Source organism: Emys orbicularis, chromosome 8 (genome assembly GCF_028017835.1).
Source record: "Emys orbicularis isolate rEmyOrb1 chromosome 8, rEmyOrb1.hap1, whole genome shotgun sequence".
Lineage (NCBI taxonomy): Eukaryota > Metazoa > Chordata > Testudines > Emydidae > Emys > Emys orbicularis.
Window position 1 is genome coordinate 55,026,410 of NC_088690.1, and position 19,075 is coordinate 55,045,484.

Here is a 19,075-nt window from a genome sequence, read left to right on the forward strand (position 1 = left end):
CCCAGAGACCACTCCTGCATCGCAGAGCCCACACTCCCAGCCCAGAGCCCTCACCGTGCCTCAACCTGCAGCCCCCTCCCACATTCCAAATCCCTCAACCCCACCCCCCCGGAGTCCCTTCCTGCATCCCAAACCCCTCATCCCCACCCCCCCGGAGTCCCTTCCTGCATCCCAAACCCCTCATCCCCACCCCCAGCCCTCACTGCCTCCTGCACCCCAGCTCCCTGCCCAGCCTGGAGCCTCCTCCTGCACCCTGAACCCCTCATTTCTGGCCCCACCCCAGAGCCCACACCCCCCATTTAGAGCCCTCACCCACACCCCAACCCCCTGCGCCAGCCCAGTGAAAGTGAGTGAGGGAGGGGGAAATGTAGTGAGTGGGGGGACGAGGCCTCGGGGCAGGGGCGAGGCTAGGGTGTTCGGTTTTGTGCCAATAGAAAGTTGGCAACCCTACTCTCTATTGTTGCATGCCTGCACACGTGTGAGGAGAACATACAAAACAATACCTATTGCTGATAAGAGAGGTCAATAATGGGTACTGCTGAATACAGCCAAGACACCTAGAGGGACATTTCTACTATGTTTCCATTGTACTGAATGCAAGATAATTATTTATTATTATTATTATATTACAGTAGTGCCTGGGGAACCCTCCTTAGATCAAAGACCCATTGTGCTAGTCACTATACAAACAGATTATGAGACAGTCCTGTCCTAAGAGTCAGTTTATATTGTAAACAAGATAGACAAAGGGTTAAGGGGGAAAAGGATTTTATAAAATGATTATGTCCAATAGATTGACACTACTCACCCATTTTCTTTTCTCTGAGGAAGGTGTTGAGCTTGCCAAACTGGATGCCTTTGTTTTATTACTGGTAGTCTTAGAACAAGAAGGCTGAAAGAATATAATTGAGAAGCAAACAAGGGGGAAAATCAGGTGATTATAACATTTTTAATTTTATGCTGTATTCATTTTTAAGTACACATTTGCTATGCAACTGAAGTCTGAGTAACTTGTTTGCCAAGAATCAAGAGTGATGTACTTATATTCATTTTCTTCTCACACACACACTATTCCTTTTTCCAAAAGCCTCCCAACGCCTATAATCACCTTCAGAGAATGCCCTAAACTCTGCCAGCCATATTTCTGCACTCTTCCAAACTACTCCCACTTTGAGGAGCACATATAACACCATTTGATTGCTCTCTCCCTCACTTCATCCCGCCTAAATTCTGAGTGAGAAAACTTGATAACCTGAATTACTGGTTTGTCAGTAGCATAGCACACAGCCACCAGAAGACGAGTCACCAATAAAATAAAATGAAATCCACAAAAGGTTGGGAGATTATTCTGACTGTGTTTGCAAGCATGGCCAAACAGGGGTTGTGGCTGTTAGAATCTACATTTATCTTGTTGGACTAGGATTTTCTTAAGTGATTTGCTGAAAGAAACATCTAAAAATCAATCACTGATTACAGGCATGTTACCATTACTAGGAATCTACTTGTAATATTGGTCATTGATGGAATCAAATCTCACAGGTTAAGAAAACATTTCTGTGGGAGCCACTTGTTAAAATATTGGCAGCACATCACTGGCTCCTAATCTAAAAAAAAAAAAAAAAAAAAAAATGAAGATCACTACTCTGCCTTGAGCTCTATCTAGCAGATAAACAACAGTACTTTCTGGCTGACAATTTCTCTTAGGAAAAAAATGCATACACCAAGATGAAAGGTTTCAGAGTAGCAGCCGTGTTAGTCTGTATCCACAAAAAGAACAGGAGTACTTGTGGCACCTTAGAGACTAACCAATTTATTAGAGCATAAGCTTTCGTGGGCTCCAACCCACTTCTTCCGATGCATATAGAGTGAAACATATATTGAGGAGATTATATATATATTATCTATAGATATCTATTCAAGTGACATCATCATAGGGCCTAATCACATCAGCCATACCATCAGGGGCTCGTTCACCTGCACATCTACCAATGTGATATATGCCATCATGTGCCAGCAATGCCCCTCTGCCATGTAAATTGGCCAAACCGGACAGTCTCTACGCAAAAGAATTAATGGACACAAATCTGACATCAGGAATCAGAATACTCAAAAACCAGTGGGAGAACACTTTAACCTGTCTGGCCATTCTATGACAGACCTGCGGGTGGCTATCTTAAAACAGAAAAACTTCAAAAACAGACTCCAAGGAGAGACTGCTGAGCTGGAATTGATATGCAAACTAGACACAATCAACACAGGATTAAATAAAGACTGGGAATGGCTGAGCCATTACAAACATTGAATCTATCTCCCCTTGTAAGTATTTTCACACTTGATTCTTATCAAACTGTCTGTACTGAGCCATCTTGATTATCACTTCAAAAGTTTTTTTTCCTCTTACTTAATTGGCCTCTCAGAGTTGGTAAGACAACTCTCACCTGTTCATGCTCTCTCTGTGTGTGTGTATATATATATATATATATATATCTCCTCAATATATGTTTCACTCTATATGCATCCAAAGAAGTGGGTTGGAGCCCACGAAAGCTTATGCTCTAATAAATTGGTTAGTCTCTAAGGTGCCACAAGTACTCCTGTTCTTTTTACCAAGATGAAAGCTTCTCTTACAAGTTCTATACCTAGACTGCTCACAGCCTTCCTGAAAACCAGAGTGAAACTTAAAAGAACCTAGTTGATTCACTCTTGTTCCTGCCCTCATGACCCTATCTTTCCTCTCAGCCACTGATTTAGGGTTACCATATGTCCGGGTTTCCCCGGACATGTCCGGCTTTTGGGTCTTTAAATAGCCGTCCGGGGGGAATTTGTAAAAAGCTAAAAATGTCCGGGATTTCCCCCCCGGACGGCTATTTAAAGACCCAAAAGCGAGGACAGGGCAGCCGCGCTGGGGGAACCGCGGCAAGCCGGCACCACTCACCTTTCCTCCCTGGGCCCTGGGGCAGCGCGCAGCTGAGAGCTCCCGGCGCGGCGGCACCAGCCCACGGGGCCCCCCGCCTGGCCGGCAGGAGCCTGCAGAGCGCAGCCCTCCCCCTGCCCCGGCACACAGACAGGCAGGGAGGTCTCACTCCCGTGTGCTGCAGCGGGGCGGGGCTTGTAGACTCGGGCAGAGAGACCCCCCCCGCCCCTCCCCCCGACCCAATCGTAGGAAGGAGCCAGAAGGACTGGGAGGGACCTGCCTGCTGGATGCTTCCTGGGAGCCGCTCCAGGTAAGCACTGCTGGGCTCACCTGGCCGGTCCCTCTGGGGGGGCTCCCCTCAGCCCCACTGCCCTCAGGCCCCACCCTGACTCTGTTCCCTCAGCCTCCCCCGCAGTCCCTCCCCATCATCTCATCCGACCCACTGCCCCCAGCCCCCACCCTGACCCTGTTCCCTCAGCCTCCCCTGCAGTTCCCCCTGTACCTCCCACCCCGAACCCACTGCCCTCAGTCCCTGCCCCCGTTCCAACAGCCTCCCCCACAGTTCCCCTGCTCCCCCCAACCCACTGCCCTCAGCCTTGCCCTACCCCAAATCTCTTCTTCAGCCTCCCCCGTCATCCCACCCCCCTCAACTTCCCACCATTCCAGTATTGCTCCCCTGTCTCATCCCCTCCAGACCCTGTCCCTCTCCCCAACCCTCCCCAGCCCAGCCCCATTGTCTCCCCCGCCCCACCCCACTCTACACAGCTCTCTCTACCCTGTCCCATTCATGCTCCCCTCAGCCCCTACCCTACTCCCCCCATCCCAGTCCTGTCCCATCCCCCTCAGCCCCCCCCCCAGTCCCAGTCCTGTCCCCCTCAGTTCCTCCACCCTGCTTCCCCCGGTCCATCCCCACACACCCACCGACTCCCTCGACCTCCCTCCCTCCAATCCCACTGCCTGGACCCACCCCCGTCCCACTGAGGACATGCATGAAAAAGAAGCAATGGGCTTAAATTGTAGCAAGGGAGAGTTAGGTTAGACATTAGGAAAAACTTCCTAACTGTAAAGGTAGTTAAGAACTGGACAAATTACCTAGAGAGGTTATGGAATAGCAGTCATTGGAGTTTTTTAAGAGGTTAGACAAACACCTGTCAAGGATGGTCTAGTTGTTATTACTCAGTCCTGCCTCAGTGCAGGGGTTTGACTAGATGACCTGTTGATGTCCCTTCCAGTCCTACATTTCTGTGATTCACACTGAATTGCCTTGTGCCACTGTCTAGTAGTAGTGGCACACAGTTCTCTGACATGCAGGTTTATAAAATTGTAGTTAATATACAGTTTAGAGCATAGCAGTTTTAAAGCTCTGCATGTTCAGACCAACTGAGCTGAAAATTGTGATCTTGTATTCAAAACTATTAAGATGTGGGCTGAAATAAAATCAGCATGAATTGCTCAACAATATCAATGGAATCAGCATTGCGCTGCTATATATTGTAAAACATTACAGTGAAATCTTGCAGGTATTACATAGCACGCCGCCTTGCCCAAGTGGTAACTAAGCATAACATCTTCCTGTTTCAACATTCTTAACTTGTATCCCTCCTAGAAGTTGTTTTTTTTCAAACACTGAATGCTGCTAAGTTATGAGTTTTAACAGTTTTTTTTTCTTTTAAACCACAGCACTGAATGTTATTCTAAAATTGTTTTCCAAATATTCTTAAACTCCCAGTTTATCCCCCGCTGATGTTCATTGTGAAAAGTATTGCAGGTCTAATAATAATATTTGGCACTTTCGTAATTCACTGTCCAACCTGTGTTTTGTGCCCTCCTGTGGTGGATTTTTAGAGGATAACTGTATAGCTACCAGCTAAGGGAGTTATAGCTTGAACTCAAGTAGTAGAAGCTCATGCTTTTAAGTCTGGATGGCTCGGGTTCAAACTTTGGTGACTAGTTACGATGGAGGTTGCTACACTTATAATCCCTTTAATCAGAGGTTCTGAATATGCTTTGTTGTAGGCAGAACTAGCCTATAGTTAAGCAACCGAAAATTTAGAATGGGAAGTGTTGAAATGTTGGGAAGCCTTATAATTTTGCCAATCTGGAACGAACATCCCATCTGAGGGATGGGGGCGGGGAGAGAGGAGAGTGAGACAGGACCAGGAAACTGGGACAAGGAATCCAGAGCGGTAGTGGGGGGCAGTTGAAATCAGATGAGGAGCTGGGGCGGGTTAGACAGCAATAGGATAGACATAGACTGGAGGGGATGGGGAAGAAGGGTCTTTGACTACTAGAGACCACTCCGTTCTCTGAACATTTGATTCGCGGGAAGCAGGGGAGGGGGAAGAGTAGGGGGCGGAGTCGGGGCAGGGCCGGGGGCGGAGTCGGGGCAGGGCCGGGGCCCCTTGGAGTGTCCTCTTTTTCCAGGACTGCAATATGGTAACCCTACACTGATTCATTCCTCTATTAAACATCTGCTAAGCAATTGAAACTCTGCTTTAAATGTATGTTATTTTCACAAGAGTATTAGTTTTCTTACTTTGTTATCCAAGCCATCCGAACTTCCCTCCTTTTGCTCAGACTTCTTGGATTTCTTTTTGGACATCTCAAATCCCTAAAGAAAGTAATGTTAATCAATTATCTTTCCACTTCTTGCCAAATACATGTAATTTAATCTTTAATTACTATCTGCATCAAATGTGATTGGGGGAGAAAAATACTTTACACTCAACTTTCCTCCCCCTGAATTTAGCCTCATGAGTTCTCTTTTTTCTATTTACACTTAACAGAACAATAAAAGCAGACCTCTAGTATAGCTGGATACCTAGAGAAACCCAGAGCAGGGGAGGAGGGACAGAGAGAAACAAACAAACAAAAAAAACTCCTACCACAACAAAGCACTCCACAGCACATACTTCTCTCTGTGGGGAGAGAGAGCAAGTGACATGAAAGATGTTAGACACATTATTAATGCATTATTGGAAGGCACTCAGCTACTATGGTGATGAGCGTGGCATAACAAAGTAAAAAAGAGCTTCCCTGTCTTCAATTACAGAAATACCTTGTTCACAAGTTTGTGGAGCTGGACCTCCATTTTTCTTCTCTCTCCTTTTATCTGTTGCTGCCTTATGAACTTATTGCAAAGAAGAAATTTATCACTGTTGACCTGTGTAGCTGTGAAATCACTATTTCATTCCCCTCCTAATTTCTTCTTCTTTCCACTCTTCCAGTGGAATCTTGTAGGACTACATTAAAGCTACATCCCTGAAGTATGCACAGAGAGAGGGACCAACTGATCCTAGAAGACTGATCTTTTTGAATGCAGCAACCATGAAGCATGGGCTGTGAGAGGTGGCCAAGTTGCCCAGAAAAACCTTTGATCCAGGAACCCATCCCTAATCATACAGGGAGGTTAGATTGGGGGGGGGGGGGGGGGGAGTGGATGAGATAAAAGTTTGCCATCCTAGGTATGGGAAGAATGCATGAAAAAAAAAAAAACAGTGGAAGTAGAAGCTCCGTGCACCCAGCAACCCAAACTGCACAATCTGGCATTTAGTTGGCATAGTGGTAGAACTAGTTTCAAAGATCAAGGATTTTTCAGACCCCTCCCAACTGCTATATTATATTAAAAGGGACATTTTCAGGTAAGGTAGGCCTAAAAAGATTGATTCCAGGATGGGTGGGAAACAGTTGTCTGTAATGTTAATAAAAACATTTTCATTAATTTTAAAACAATTTCTGATCATAAAACAAATCTGGTTTAAAGTTCCCCTAAAATATTGGTAAACCAAATATGAGACAAAGCTTTAGTGCACAAGAACTGAAATGTGCAACTGATTTGTGTGTTAGTTTCATCATCATATATAAAAGAAAAATGCAAACTGAAATTAAATCAGAAAAAGCAAATAAAGTTTTTAACTCTGATAAGCTCAGGTGTTCTTAAAAACACATATGACAACGTTTTTCTAACAACAGTCTAACCCAGAGGTGGGCAAACTACGGCCCGTGGGCCACATCCGGCCTGCGGGACCCTCCTGCCCGGCCCCTGAGCTCCTGGCCCAGGAGGCTACCCCTGGCTCCTCCCCTGCTGTTCCCCCTGCCCCGCAGCCTCATCTCACTCCGCCAGTGGCGCAATGCTCTGGGGCTCTGTGCTCAGTGGTGGCGACAGTGTGGCTGGCTCCAGGCAGCACGGTAAGGGGGCAGGGAGCGGGGGGGGGGGGGGGGTTGGATAGAGGGCAGGGGAATTCGGGGGGGGGGGTGTCAGGGCAGTCAGAGGGCAGGGAACAGAGGGGGTTGACTGGCGGCAGGGGTCCCGGAGGGGCAGTCAGGAATGAGAGGAGGGGGGGTTGGATGGGGTGGAGGGGGGCAGTCAGAGGCAGGGATTCCAGAGGCAGTCAGGGGACAGGGAGAAGGGGTGGCTGGATGGGGCAGGGCTCCTGGAGGGGGGGGGGGGAGTGGGGGAACGTCAGGGAGCGGGGGAGGTTGAATGGGGCATGAGTCCGGGGGGGGGCCACAACCCCCTCCCCTAACCGACCCTCCATACAGTTTCCAAAACCCGATGCGGCCCTCAGGCCAAAAAATTTGCCCGCCCCTAGTCTAACCCAATTTATTTCTTTGGCATATGCAATCCGATCAAGCCAAGCCACAGCATTCTTATCAGCAATGTTCAAGGCATGAAGACCATTAAAAAGTGGAGTCATTTTGTAGTCCTCAACAATGTGTGTCATGATTTGTGGCTACCCATACTGACATAGCGGACTGTCTCTAAAACACCACCAAAATTCTGCTGCAGCACAAATTCCATGTCCAGTACAAAACATAGCTGAGAAGGCTCCATTGCCTTTGTGGTAAATAAAACACGGGCTGATGCTGAGTGGAATACAAGATAATTATTTGTCACTCTGTCTGCGGACCATGAAGCTTGTCACGTATCCTCAACCATAAAGCCCTCACCCGGTAAACTTATCCACAACGGGCGCTGTGAGGGCAGACGATCATGTGGTAGATTAAACAAGTCTTTAATTAACGGTAGATGTGACATATCACACAATTTTGTTATGAGCTTTGCTACACTTTCCACTCTATGAACAGTGAGTGGTAACTATAGTAAAGGAGTAGATTTAAGTGTGCCTGAAATAATATGCTGTACGTAAAGTTGATCATCCTTGTGTGAGATGAGTAAGCCCAATAACGTCATATCACAGAATCATAGAATTTAAGGCCAGAGGGGATCACTAGATCATCTAGTCTCACCTGGATATCACAGGCCACTAACACCACCCAGCAACCTAAATTACACTAAAGTATTACAATCCTCAGCAGACCAAGCCCCTGTGTGCCACAAAGGCAAAGAACTGGAGGACCAAGGTACACCAATGCCCAAGGCCCCTGTGATGTCAGGGAAATGATTCCAGACAATCCTGGCAAGCAACCTAGACCCCATGCTACAGAAGAAGGCAACCCCCACCCCACGGTCACTGCTAATCTGACCTGGGGGGAAATTCCTTCTCAACCCCACATATGGTGCACAGTTAGACTGCAAGCATGTGGGCAAGAACCAGCCTGTCAGACTTACTATTATCACCACCATAGTGCCTAGGAGCCCTAGTCATGGACCAGTACCCACTGTGGTAGGCACAAAAACAGAACAAAAGGTGGACCCTGTCCCAAATAGCATACAATCTAAGCAAGAGACAACAGCTTGATATAGATAGACAGATGGGAGAGTACAAGTAAATAATGAGACAATATTGGTCAAGTTTTGCTTTTTTGCGCTTTTTGTAGGCATCACGGCAAAGAAGTTCTAAGGAGGGTTTTGAAGGAGCATATGGATGTTTACAGGCAGCTCCTCTCAAGCATGAAGTTCAGCACGGGATAAAGCACAAAGCTGCTTGTTTTAAAAGTGAACAAATGGGCAATGGAGACTGGCCTTAGAAGAAACGCCACCTGGAATGGGTGGGTCAGGTCCGTCAACACCTGCTAGCCAAGAGCTATTCCGTAGGGTCACTAATCGCTTGTGAGGACAGACAGCGGATTTACCTAAGCCCCTTTGCACCTCGCAGGTCAGTACCCTTGTTCCTAGTGCACCCACGATCGTGGCGCCCACGCCAAAGAAGGGGAAGCAGAGAGAACTCCAGCCCTAAGAACAGGTCGGTGACTTCCCCCTCCAGCCCCCCAGCACCGCCCCACCCCTCCCCTATGTTTACAGCAGCAGCGGGGGCATGATACCTCACAGACCCCGCGGGCAGCCTCCCTGCCACCCCCAGGAAATGCCCCATCCAGCCCCAGAGAACCACACGCCCCCTCCCCGAGAAGGGGCAGCCAGCCCCTCGCCCCCCGAGTAAGTGAACGAACCGCTCTCCCAGCCCCCGGTCCTAGGCCCCAGCCAGCCCAAGGCAGAGACTGGGGAACACAGACACCCCCGCAAACACAGCCCGGAGCTCTACTCACTGTGGCGCCGTCTAGCCAAGGCCCAACGGAGACCTCATCCCACTGGCATTCTGGGTAGTGTAGTTTTCTCATTGCTACTTTTGGCCGCTGGAGACATTTAAACGTCACAGTCCCTGCCAGGGGAGGGCGGTTGGCTGCTGTGATCCCGGTGTATTCTGGGTAGTGTAGTTTTTTGCAGATATGCATCTCGGGAAACGTAGTTTTATTGGCGGGGCCCGAACGACTGCATCCCGCCCCCTTGCGGCGAGTCGGCGCGGCCGTCTGCCCAGTGAGAGGAAGCGAGCCGCGAACAGCGCCCTCTCCCCCCCCCCCCCCCCCACGTCAGGAGAGGCGTTTGCGGCTTGGACTCCCGCTCCGCTCCCCAGCCCGTGGTTCCGTGCTGTGTGTGGGGAAGATGGCGGCTGAGGAGGCTGTAGTGGCAGCGCTGGCCCGGCTGCCCCCCGAACAGGGGGAGCCGGAGGAGGAGGAGGCCGGAGAGATCAGTAAGGGAGCGGCTGCGGGTGGGTGCGTGGCGGGGGCAGCCTGCGATCTGGGGACAGACCTGTGGAAGAAAGACACACCCTCGAGCCATAGGGGCTGAGCTGAGAGGATCGGGTGGGGTCCGGGCCCTGCTCACCCTCTGCGGGGGGCTGGGAGCGGTGTGTGCCGTAGCAGCAGCATCCTAACCAAGCCCGTGGATGGGAGTCAGGACTCCTGGGTACTGCTGCCTCCCTCGGCTGCCGGGAGGATACTGCCACCTGCTAGCGGGGCCGGCTCGATTGTGAAACGCCTTGAGTGGATGGCGATAGGGAAACGCAACGCCTCACTTGCCCCTGGTAGGTGGGTAGGCTGTGTTATTCCTACACCGCCAGTTCTCTCCTGACTCTGGGACAGCAATGGAGGCCATTGATGGAGCTGCCTCCTGCTCACAATCTCAGGGGTGTGATGTTCCGGCCAGGGGCATCATTTCAGATTGGCAGGGACTTTAACCACGCTTCCAGGGGTGAGTTAGGCACCTGAAAACTCTAGGTGTTTTGCAGATAATAACTTAGAAATTAGCTGGCAGGAGTATTGTATCTAATTCCTATGTAAAGAAGGAAAAGTAAATACATATTAGATCCATTCAGCTGTAGTAGTAACGTGTTCTGACATCTTGTGTCAAGTCACTTAAGGGACACTGGTTAGGTTTAAAATATTAATGTTCAGTTAATATTCTTACTTTTTTACTAACTCTTGAATACAACAGTTGAAAGAGTTGTAGAAAAATCTCGATTCCTTTCTGTCATTTACACTTCTTACTCTTTGCAGTTCACCAAGCTTGGAATAGGTCATTTAACTTTTGGAAACATCCTACTAGGGCAAGGCCCTGTGAGTTTATACTTCAACTGCCCCAGGGCTCTAGAGGTGTTACCATACTACAAATAATGGACTAGAAACTTACTTTAAACAGGAGTGAAACTGACAGTTTCAGGTCTCTTTCACAGTATTGCCAAACTCCAATGTTCAAAAATCATGAGTCAGGTTCACCAAAAATCATGAGATTGATTTGGCTTAAAAATAATGAGATTATGTAAAAAAGAATAGATTTGGTGTTCTTTTTGTTAGTCTTTGGCTTTTTGACCCTTGAGGGTGCACTGGGTCACATTTTGAAGCTTTCTCCACAGCCATGAGGGCTAGAAACTTACTTTTTCTTTATGAATGAAAGCTGAAATCATCACATATCCACTTGACTCCAGGAGCTGAGGTTTTAAGGAAAACAAGGACAAAATCATGAGAGTTGGCAACACTGCTTTTTTACAAAGCACCTAACCTTCTAAACACTTTTGAAAATATCACAAGGTGCCTAAATACCTTTGAAAATCTGGCCCTTAATCTCTCGGTGCCTCAGTGCCCCATCTGTACAATGGGGATAACAGCACTGCTCTACCTCACAGAGGGTGTGCGAGGAGAAATAGGTTAGACATGGTGAGATGCTCAGATCCTATGGTGATGGGGCCACATAATTACCACAGGTAGGGTGGGAACTTCTCCATATCAGTGCTATCTCTTCCCTTGGTTTTGGCCTCTTCTTTTCACTTATCCCCCTCACATCTCCATCTTTTCTGAATGTAACCTTGGCTCAGAGGACTTGGCTGTATTTCTTCTGAGTCTCCTGTGTTCTGTCTTCAACACGCTTCTCCATCCCCCTTCCCCCCCCCCCATCCTGTTTTACAGGCTCATCTAATGACTTCCAGATCCTTAATTTAATTACTAGCCCTTTCTTATCTTAATCACCCTGCCTCTGTTTATAAACAAAATACTGACTCCCTGCCCCAGGGGAACAAACTGGGAGCAGCACCTCTCCTCTGCAGAATTCACATTCCACATTCAGGCTGTGCTGCAGTTAAGAGCTCCACCTGGGGCTAGGATGTGCACTGTGAGCAGACTTGTACAAAACTCAGGGGCGGGGCAGGAGACCTCCCTCCTGCCCTCCCTAAATGGTGCCCCTGTGAATACTGTGTCAGAATATTCCCAACAGACAGGGATGCTCTTGCTGTTCTACACAGTATAAAGCTCTGGAGAACAGGTTTGAGTGGACCCTGCCATTCAGAATAGCCCTGTCCTTTGTGGGGAAGTAACAGCCATCAGTGTATTTGCGGTCTTCGTCTTTATACACTGGTCAAAAAGGCATTGAAACTAACTGGAACACCTTGAGTTTACAACACCAGTTTACCTTACATCTGTTACATGCAGTAACCTTTCCAGTTGCTGGTGGTAGTTGGTTGGAACATGTGTGACAAGAAGCCAACTTTCTATTGCCCTGAATCATTGGTTCCAAGGCCAACAGTGTGATCATCTAGTCTGACCTCGGGTACAACACAGGCCATTGGACTTCCCCAAAATTCCTAGAGCATATCTCTTAGAAAATCATGCAATCGTCATTTAAAAATCGCCAGTAATGGAAAATCCACCAAGACCTTTGTAAATTGTTCCAATGGTTAATTGCCCTCACTGTTAACATTTTACACCCTATGTCCAATCTGAATTATCTAACTTCAACTTCCAGCCATTGGATCATAGTATACCTTTCTCTGCTAGACTGAAGAGCCCATTATCAAAGGCCCTGTCTACATTGGCAAGTTTCTGCGCAGTAAAGCAGCTTTTTGCGCTGTAACTCCCGAAGTGTACACACTGCCAAGCCACTTAGTGCACAGTAACTACACAGTTGTAGCGCTTTAAAAAAATCACCCCAACGAGAGGCGTACAGCTTTCTGCGCCGGGGCTACAGTGCTGTGGTGCCAGTGTAGACACTGTGGCAATAACAGCGGTGCGATTGGCCTCTGGGAGGTGTCCCACAATGCCTGTTCTCACCTCTCTGGTCATCGGTTTGAACTCTACTGCCCTGCCCTCAGGTGACCAACCATCATCCCCACCCCATAAATTCCTTTGGAAATTTGAAAGTCCCCTTCCTGTTTGCTCGGTGATGCGTGCAGTGATCTCAGCACATCTTTTCAGGTGGCCATGCTTGCTCCATGCACCAGGCGATCCCCCTCTTGGAGCAATGCCGAGTTGCTGGACCTCATCAGCATTTGGGGAGAGGAGGCTGTCCATTCCCAGCTGCACTCCAGCCATAGGAATTATGATACCTACGGACAGATTTCAAGAGGCATGACAGTGCAGGGTCAAAGTGAAGGAGCTGCGGAACGCCTACCACAAGGCGCAGGAGGCAAACTGCCACTCTGGGGCTGCGCCCACAAGCTGTCGGTTCTACAAAGAGCTGGCCGTGATACTCAGTGGCAACCACACGTTCACTGCAAAGACCACCGTGGATACTTCATTGGCTCACGTGCCAGTCGAGAGTGGACTGAGCCAGGAGGAGGAAATCTTGGACGAGGATGTGGAGGGGGAGGGAGACCCAGACGCAGAGGATGACTCAAAGGCCAGAGATGCATGCAGCCAGGAGCTCTTTTCTACCCCGGAGGAGCCTAGCCAGTCACAGCTGTCGGAGATTGGCGAAGTGCAAACAGGAGAGGAGGACCCTGGTAAGTGGATCTGATTTGGGGAATCTCTGAAGCGAGTTGTTGGGGGCAGGAGGGTTGCAGAAAGCAGGCTTGTCTCCCACCGCATGCCTAGTCTGAGAGGCGGAACAGGCTATTGATTGACTTCCTCACTTCACAGGACTCTCCCTCAGAGATCTCAAGGAAACTCTCGTGGAGATACTGGGCAAACCCCTGCCGCAGGTTCTTCAGCAGAGCTGCTTTGTTTCTTGCCCCATTAATGGTAACTTTCCTGCCCCATTGTGCCGTCATGGGGGGGAGGAGGGGGGAAACACGACCATTGCTGCACACAGGCGAGCCGCATAGGGGCCAGGGCGGAAGCCACAGGCTTGGAGAAGACCCTTGATTCCTGCTTACCCTCAGCAGCGAGATATCTTCCATAATGATCACATCCTGTGGAAAGTGCGGGGACAGGAATGATTATCAGGCCTCCCCTACAGTGCTGACTCTCCCCAAGAGCCATGTGACCAGTGTACAGCAGGGTCCGGGAAGAGTGATTCACCCTCCCCCTGCAGCTACTCACCATTTTGGGGGTCTTGTGGCTCATGTGTGCTTGCCTGGGATCAGCCAGTTAGTGACAGGTGTGTGAGTACTGGCTGTGTTTTAAAGCACTGAATCAGTGTTGTCTGCGTTGCAAACCATACTGCTTCTGTAAAGTGTTGCATTTAAACTTCACAGAGATGACCTTGGGAGCCCAGCCTCCCTCTTTGGTATCGACAGCTGCGCAGAATTAGAAAGCTGCCAAGAAGAACTAAGGAGGACTTTCTGTGCGATGTTATGATGCATTCCGTCGCTGAGAAACAGGAATTGAAGGAGTGGTGGGACAGCGAGAAGAGGGACCGAAAGGAGAACGCAGCACGCCAGAATGAAGCCACGGAGCGGCTCTTAAAGGTTATGGAGCGCCAGGCAGACACACTCCAGGCGATACTAGCTCTTCAAACTGAGCAGCTCCGCACCCGCCCTCCCCTGCAGCCGCTGTCACAAAACTCTTTCCCATGTGCCCCCCAGAGACTGCCAACACACTCTTACTCCTGGCTCCAGTCTATACCTGTGGCATTCCACTCCTCCCCCCTCACAGTCCAGCACTGTGGACTCCCACTACCCACAGCACTCAACACCCATCCCTCTGCAGTTTGGCCTTGCTGAAGTACAGTACCCACTGCATTGTACTCCAGAGGAGGAGGTTGGCTATGATCCCTGAACATACACAAATCTTTAGCCGTCCCGGGACCCCTCCTCCTCCTGAGACCTTCCCTTCCCCCATACCCCTAACTGCTGATGGTTTTGTTTGTTTGTTTGTTTTTTTGACTCTTTCCTCCAGTTGTTGACTTTTAATAAAAGAATTGTGTTGGTTTGAAAGCGATCTTTATTAATTGAAAGCAAAAAGAGCACTGCAAAGCAACATACAATTATGTTAAACCCCCTTATTGCATCATGTGCACCAATCACATCCTAGCATTACAAGCACTGCAATCCCGAGCGTAGCAATAAATATTAGTGGCTTTCAGCTTCAAATTGCTGCCTCAAGGCATCCCTGATCCTTATGGCCCCGCGCTGTGCCCCTCGAATAGCCCTCGTCTCTGGCTGTTCAAACTCAGCCTCCAGGCACTGTGCCTCTGTGGTCCAGCCCTGAGTGAAGCTTTCATCCTTTTCTTCACAAGTATTATGGAGCGTAGAGGACCCCGCTATAAGCATAGGAATATTGTCATTGGCCGGGTCCAGCTTCCCATAGAGGCAGCACCAGCAGGCTTTTAAACAGCCAAAAGCACACTCAACAGTCATTCTGCACTTGCTCAGCCTGTTGTTGAACCGCTCCTTGCTTCTGTCAAGTTGCCCTATATATGGCTTCATAAGCCATGGCATTAAGGAGTAGATGGGGTCTCCCAGGATCACAGTGGGCATTTTGACTTTCCCTATGGTGATCTTCTGGTCCGGGAAGAAAGTCTCTGCTTGCAGCTTCCTGAACAGGCCAGTGTTCTGAAAGATGTATGCGTCATGCACCTTTCCAGACCAGTCTGCGTTAATGTCTGTGAAACGCCCACGGTGATCCACAAGCGCCTGGAGAACCATTGAGAAATACCCCTTGCGATTAATGTACTCAGTGGCTAGATCATCTGGTGCCAGAATTGGAATATGCCTGCCATCTATTGCCCCTCCACAGTTAGCGAAGCCCATTTGTGCAAAGCCATCCACAATGTCACGCACGTTGCCCAGAGTCACGGTCTTTTGGAGCAGGTTGAGATTAATGGCCCTGTACACGTCCGTCAACACGAGTCCAACAGTCGACTTTCCCACTCCAAACTGGTTAGCGACCGATTGGTAGCAGTCTGGAGTAGCCAGCTTCCACAGTGCAATCGCCACACGCTTCTCCAACGACAGGGCAGCTCTCATTCGCATGTCCTTGCGCTGCAGGGCTGGGGCAAGCTCATCACACAATCCCATGAATGTGGCTTTCCTCATCCAAAAGTTCTGCAGCCACTGCTCATCATCCCAGAGATGCATGACGATGTGATCCCACCACTCAGTGCTTGTTTCCTGAGCCCAAAAGTGGCGTTCCACTGTGGTCAGCACTTCCATGAATGCCACAAGCAATGTCATGTCATAGCTACTATGCATGGCGAGATCAATGTCACACTCCTCTTGCCTTTGTAGTTAAAGGAATAACTCCACTTCCACTTGTGACATGTTAGTCAGAGCGAGCAGCATACTGGTCAACGGTTTGGAATCCGTTCCTGCAGCCCAAAGAGGCAGGGCGCGCAGTACACAAACTGTTGAAAGGTGGTGCCAAATGCGGATGGAAGCACAGGGATTTCTGGGATGCGAAGCAATGCATCACAGGGCATTGGGACAGGACACAGGATGCCCCGTGACCCCGTCCGCCTTCCCACAAGTCTTAGCGGCAGAAGAGAAAGAGGTGCTCTGTGAGATAGCTGCCCAGAGTGCACCGCTCCAAATACTGCTGCAAGTGCCGCAAGTGTGAACACGCTATTGCGCAGGCAGCTGACAGTGTGAACACACAACAGCAGTTTCTCTTCAGCACTCTCTGAGCAGCGCTGTAACTGCCGGCACTGTAACTTTGCCAGTGTAGACATGCCCAAATATTTGTTCACCATATAGGTACTAATAGACTGTAATCAATTCATCTCTTAACCTTCTCTTTGTTAAGCTAAATAGGTTGAGCTTCTTGAATCTTTCACTAAAAGGCACTTTCTAATCCTTTAATTGTTCTCATTGCTCCTCTCTGAACCCTCTTCAATTTATCAACAGCCTTCTTGAGGGCACCAGAACTTGATACAGTATTATGCATCCTTGCATTGCATTGGCCACAGCATCATACTAGGAGCTCATTTCAGGTGATTATCCACCACGACCCCAAAATCTTTTTCAGAGTCAGTTCTCCCCAGGATAATCCCCCATCTTGTAAGCATGGCCTACATTCTTTGTTCCCAGATGTATAAATTACATTTACCCATATTAAAACATTGTTTGCTTGTACCCAGTTTCCCAAGTGATCCACTGTGAATCAGTGACTTAGCCTCTCCATTGTTTACCACTCCCCCAATTTGTGTCATCTGCAAACTTTATCAATTATGATTTTATATTTTCTTCCAGGTCACTAATAAAAATGTTATATAGCGTAAGGCCAAGAATTGATACCTGCAGGACCCCACTAAGAAAACCGCCCATTCAATGATGACTTCCTATTAACAGTTACATTTTTAGATCATCAGTGAGCCAGTTTTTAATCCTTTTAATATGTGCCATGTTAATTTTATGTTCTAGTTTTTTAATCAAAATGGCATGTGGTACCTAGTCAAACGCTTTATAGAAGTGTAAGTATATCAACACTACTACCTTTATCGGCCAAACTTGTAATCTCATCAAAAATGATATCAAGTTATTTTGACAGGATCTATTTTCCATAAACCTATGTTGATAGGCATTAATTATATTACCCTCTTTTATTTCTTTAGTAATCATGTCCTCTATCAGCCACTCCATTATTTTGCCTGGGATCAGGTTGACGGGCCCATCATTACCTGGGTCATCCCATTTACCCTTTTAAAATATTGGCACAACATTAGCTTTCTTCCAGTCTTCTGAGACTTCCCCAGTGCTCCAGAACCTATTGAATATCAAATTAATGATCCAGCAAGCTCCTCAGTCAGCTCTTTTAAGACTTTCGGATGCAAGGTATCAGGATTTAATGATTTTAAAATGTCTAACTTTAGTTGCTGCTGTTTAACATCCTCCTGAGATATTAGTGGAAAGGCAAGAGTGTTGTCATGACATTTGATCTGACCAGATCATCTGTTTCCCTTCCCCCTCCCCCACCAATAGAGAACAGAAATATTTATTGAACATTTCTTCCCTTTCTGCATTATTATACTGTGATGGGTTGGATCACAGAAACCCCCTTGGGGCTGCCAACTGATGTGCCAAGGCTACTACTGCCCCTGCTTTCTCTGCCAATTTGGGACTCCAGAACCCTGCCTGGTTGTGCCAGACATGTTTGCCAGCTACAAACACAAACCCAGGTTTGAACCACGTCCCACAAACTGCAGGCTTAACTGAAAGTAGCTTAAGAAGTGTTCTTTTCTCTAACACTCAGATGCCTAGCTCCCAATGGGGTCCAAACCCCAAATAAATCCATTTTACCCTGTATAAAGCTTATGCAGGATAAACTCATAAATTGTTCACCCTCTGTAACACTGAGAGAGAGAGAGATGCACAGCTGCTTGCCCCCCTGTCTCCCCAGAATTAATACATACTCTGGGTTAATTAATAAGTAAAAAGTGATTTTATTAAATACAAAAAGTAGGATTTAAGTGGTTCCAAGTAATGACAGTCAGAACAAAGTAAATTACCAAACAAAATAAAATAAAACTCACAAGTCTATGCCTAATACAGTAAGAAAGTGATTACAGATGAAACCTCACCCTCAGAGATGTTCCAGTAAGCTTCTTTTACAGACTAGCCTTCTTCTAGTCTGGGTCCAGCAATCACTCACACCCCCAGGGTTACTGTCCTTTGTTCCAGTTTCTTTTACGTATCCTTTGGGGTGGAGAGGCTATCTCTTGAGCTATCTGAAGACAAAATGGAGGGGTCTCCCAGGGGCTTAAATAGACTTTCTCTTGTGGGTGGAGACCTCCTCCTCTCTCCTATCCAGAATTTAGCCCCAAGATGGAGTTTTGGAGTTACATGGGCAAGTCACATGTCCATGCATAAGAACATAAGAATGGCCATACTGGGTCAGACCAAAGGTTCATCCAGCCCAGTATCCTGTCTACCGACAGTGGCCAATGCCAAGTGCCCCAGAGGGAGTGAACCTAACAGGTAATGATCAAGTGATCTCTCTCCTGCCATCCATCTCCACCCTCTGACAAACAGAGGCTAGGGACACCATTCCTTACCCATCCTGGCTAATAGCCATTAATGGACTTAGCCTCCATGCATTTATCTAGTTCTCTTTTAAACCCTGTTATAGTTCTAGCCTTCACGAGCTCCTCGGGCAAGGAGTTCCACAGGTTGACTGTGCACTGTGTGAAGAAGAACTTCCTTTTATTCGTTTTAAATCTGCTGCCCAGGGATAGGCTGGTACAGTGGATAGGGAGCTAGCCCTGAGTTCTACTCCCCCCCATAGACTTCCTGTTTCACCTTAGGGACAGGGTTTCATAGGTTTTTAGGCACCCAAAGA

General features: G+C 48.1%; 1 protein-coding gene across 1 annotated transcript in view; it reads right to left on the reverse strand.

The window, feature by feature from the left end:
• SWT1 (SWT1 RNA endoribonuclease homolog) overlaps window positions 1-9,433 on the reverse strand; it is a 99,539-nt gene extending 90,106 nt beyond the window's left edge. Inside the window, exons 1-4 of the mRNA XM_065409997.1 lie at window positions 9,362-9,433; window positions 5,800-5,832; window positions 5,451-5,525; window positions 809-892 (exon numbers count right to left, since the gene is read on the reverse strand). Of these exons, the coding sequence (XP_065266069.1) occupies window positions 809-892; window positions 5,451-5,525; window positions 5,800-5,832; window positions 9,362-9,433 (264 nt within the window). The remainder of the gene's footprint in view (window positions 1-808; window positions 893-5,450; window positions 5,526-5,799; window positions 5,833-9,361) is intronic.
• Between the last annotated feature and the right edge of the window lie 9,642 nt (window positions 9,434-19,075).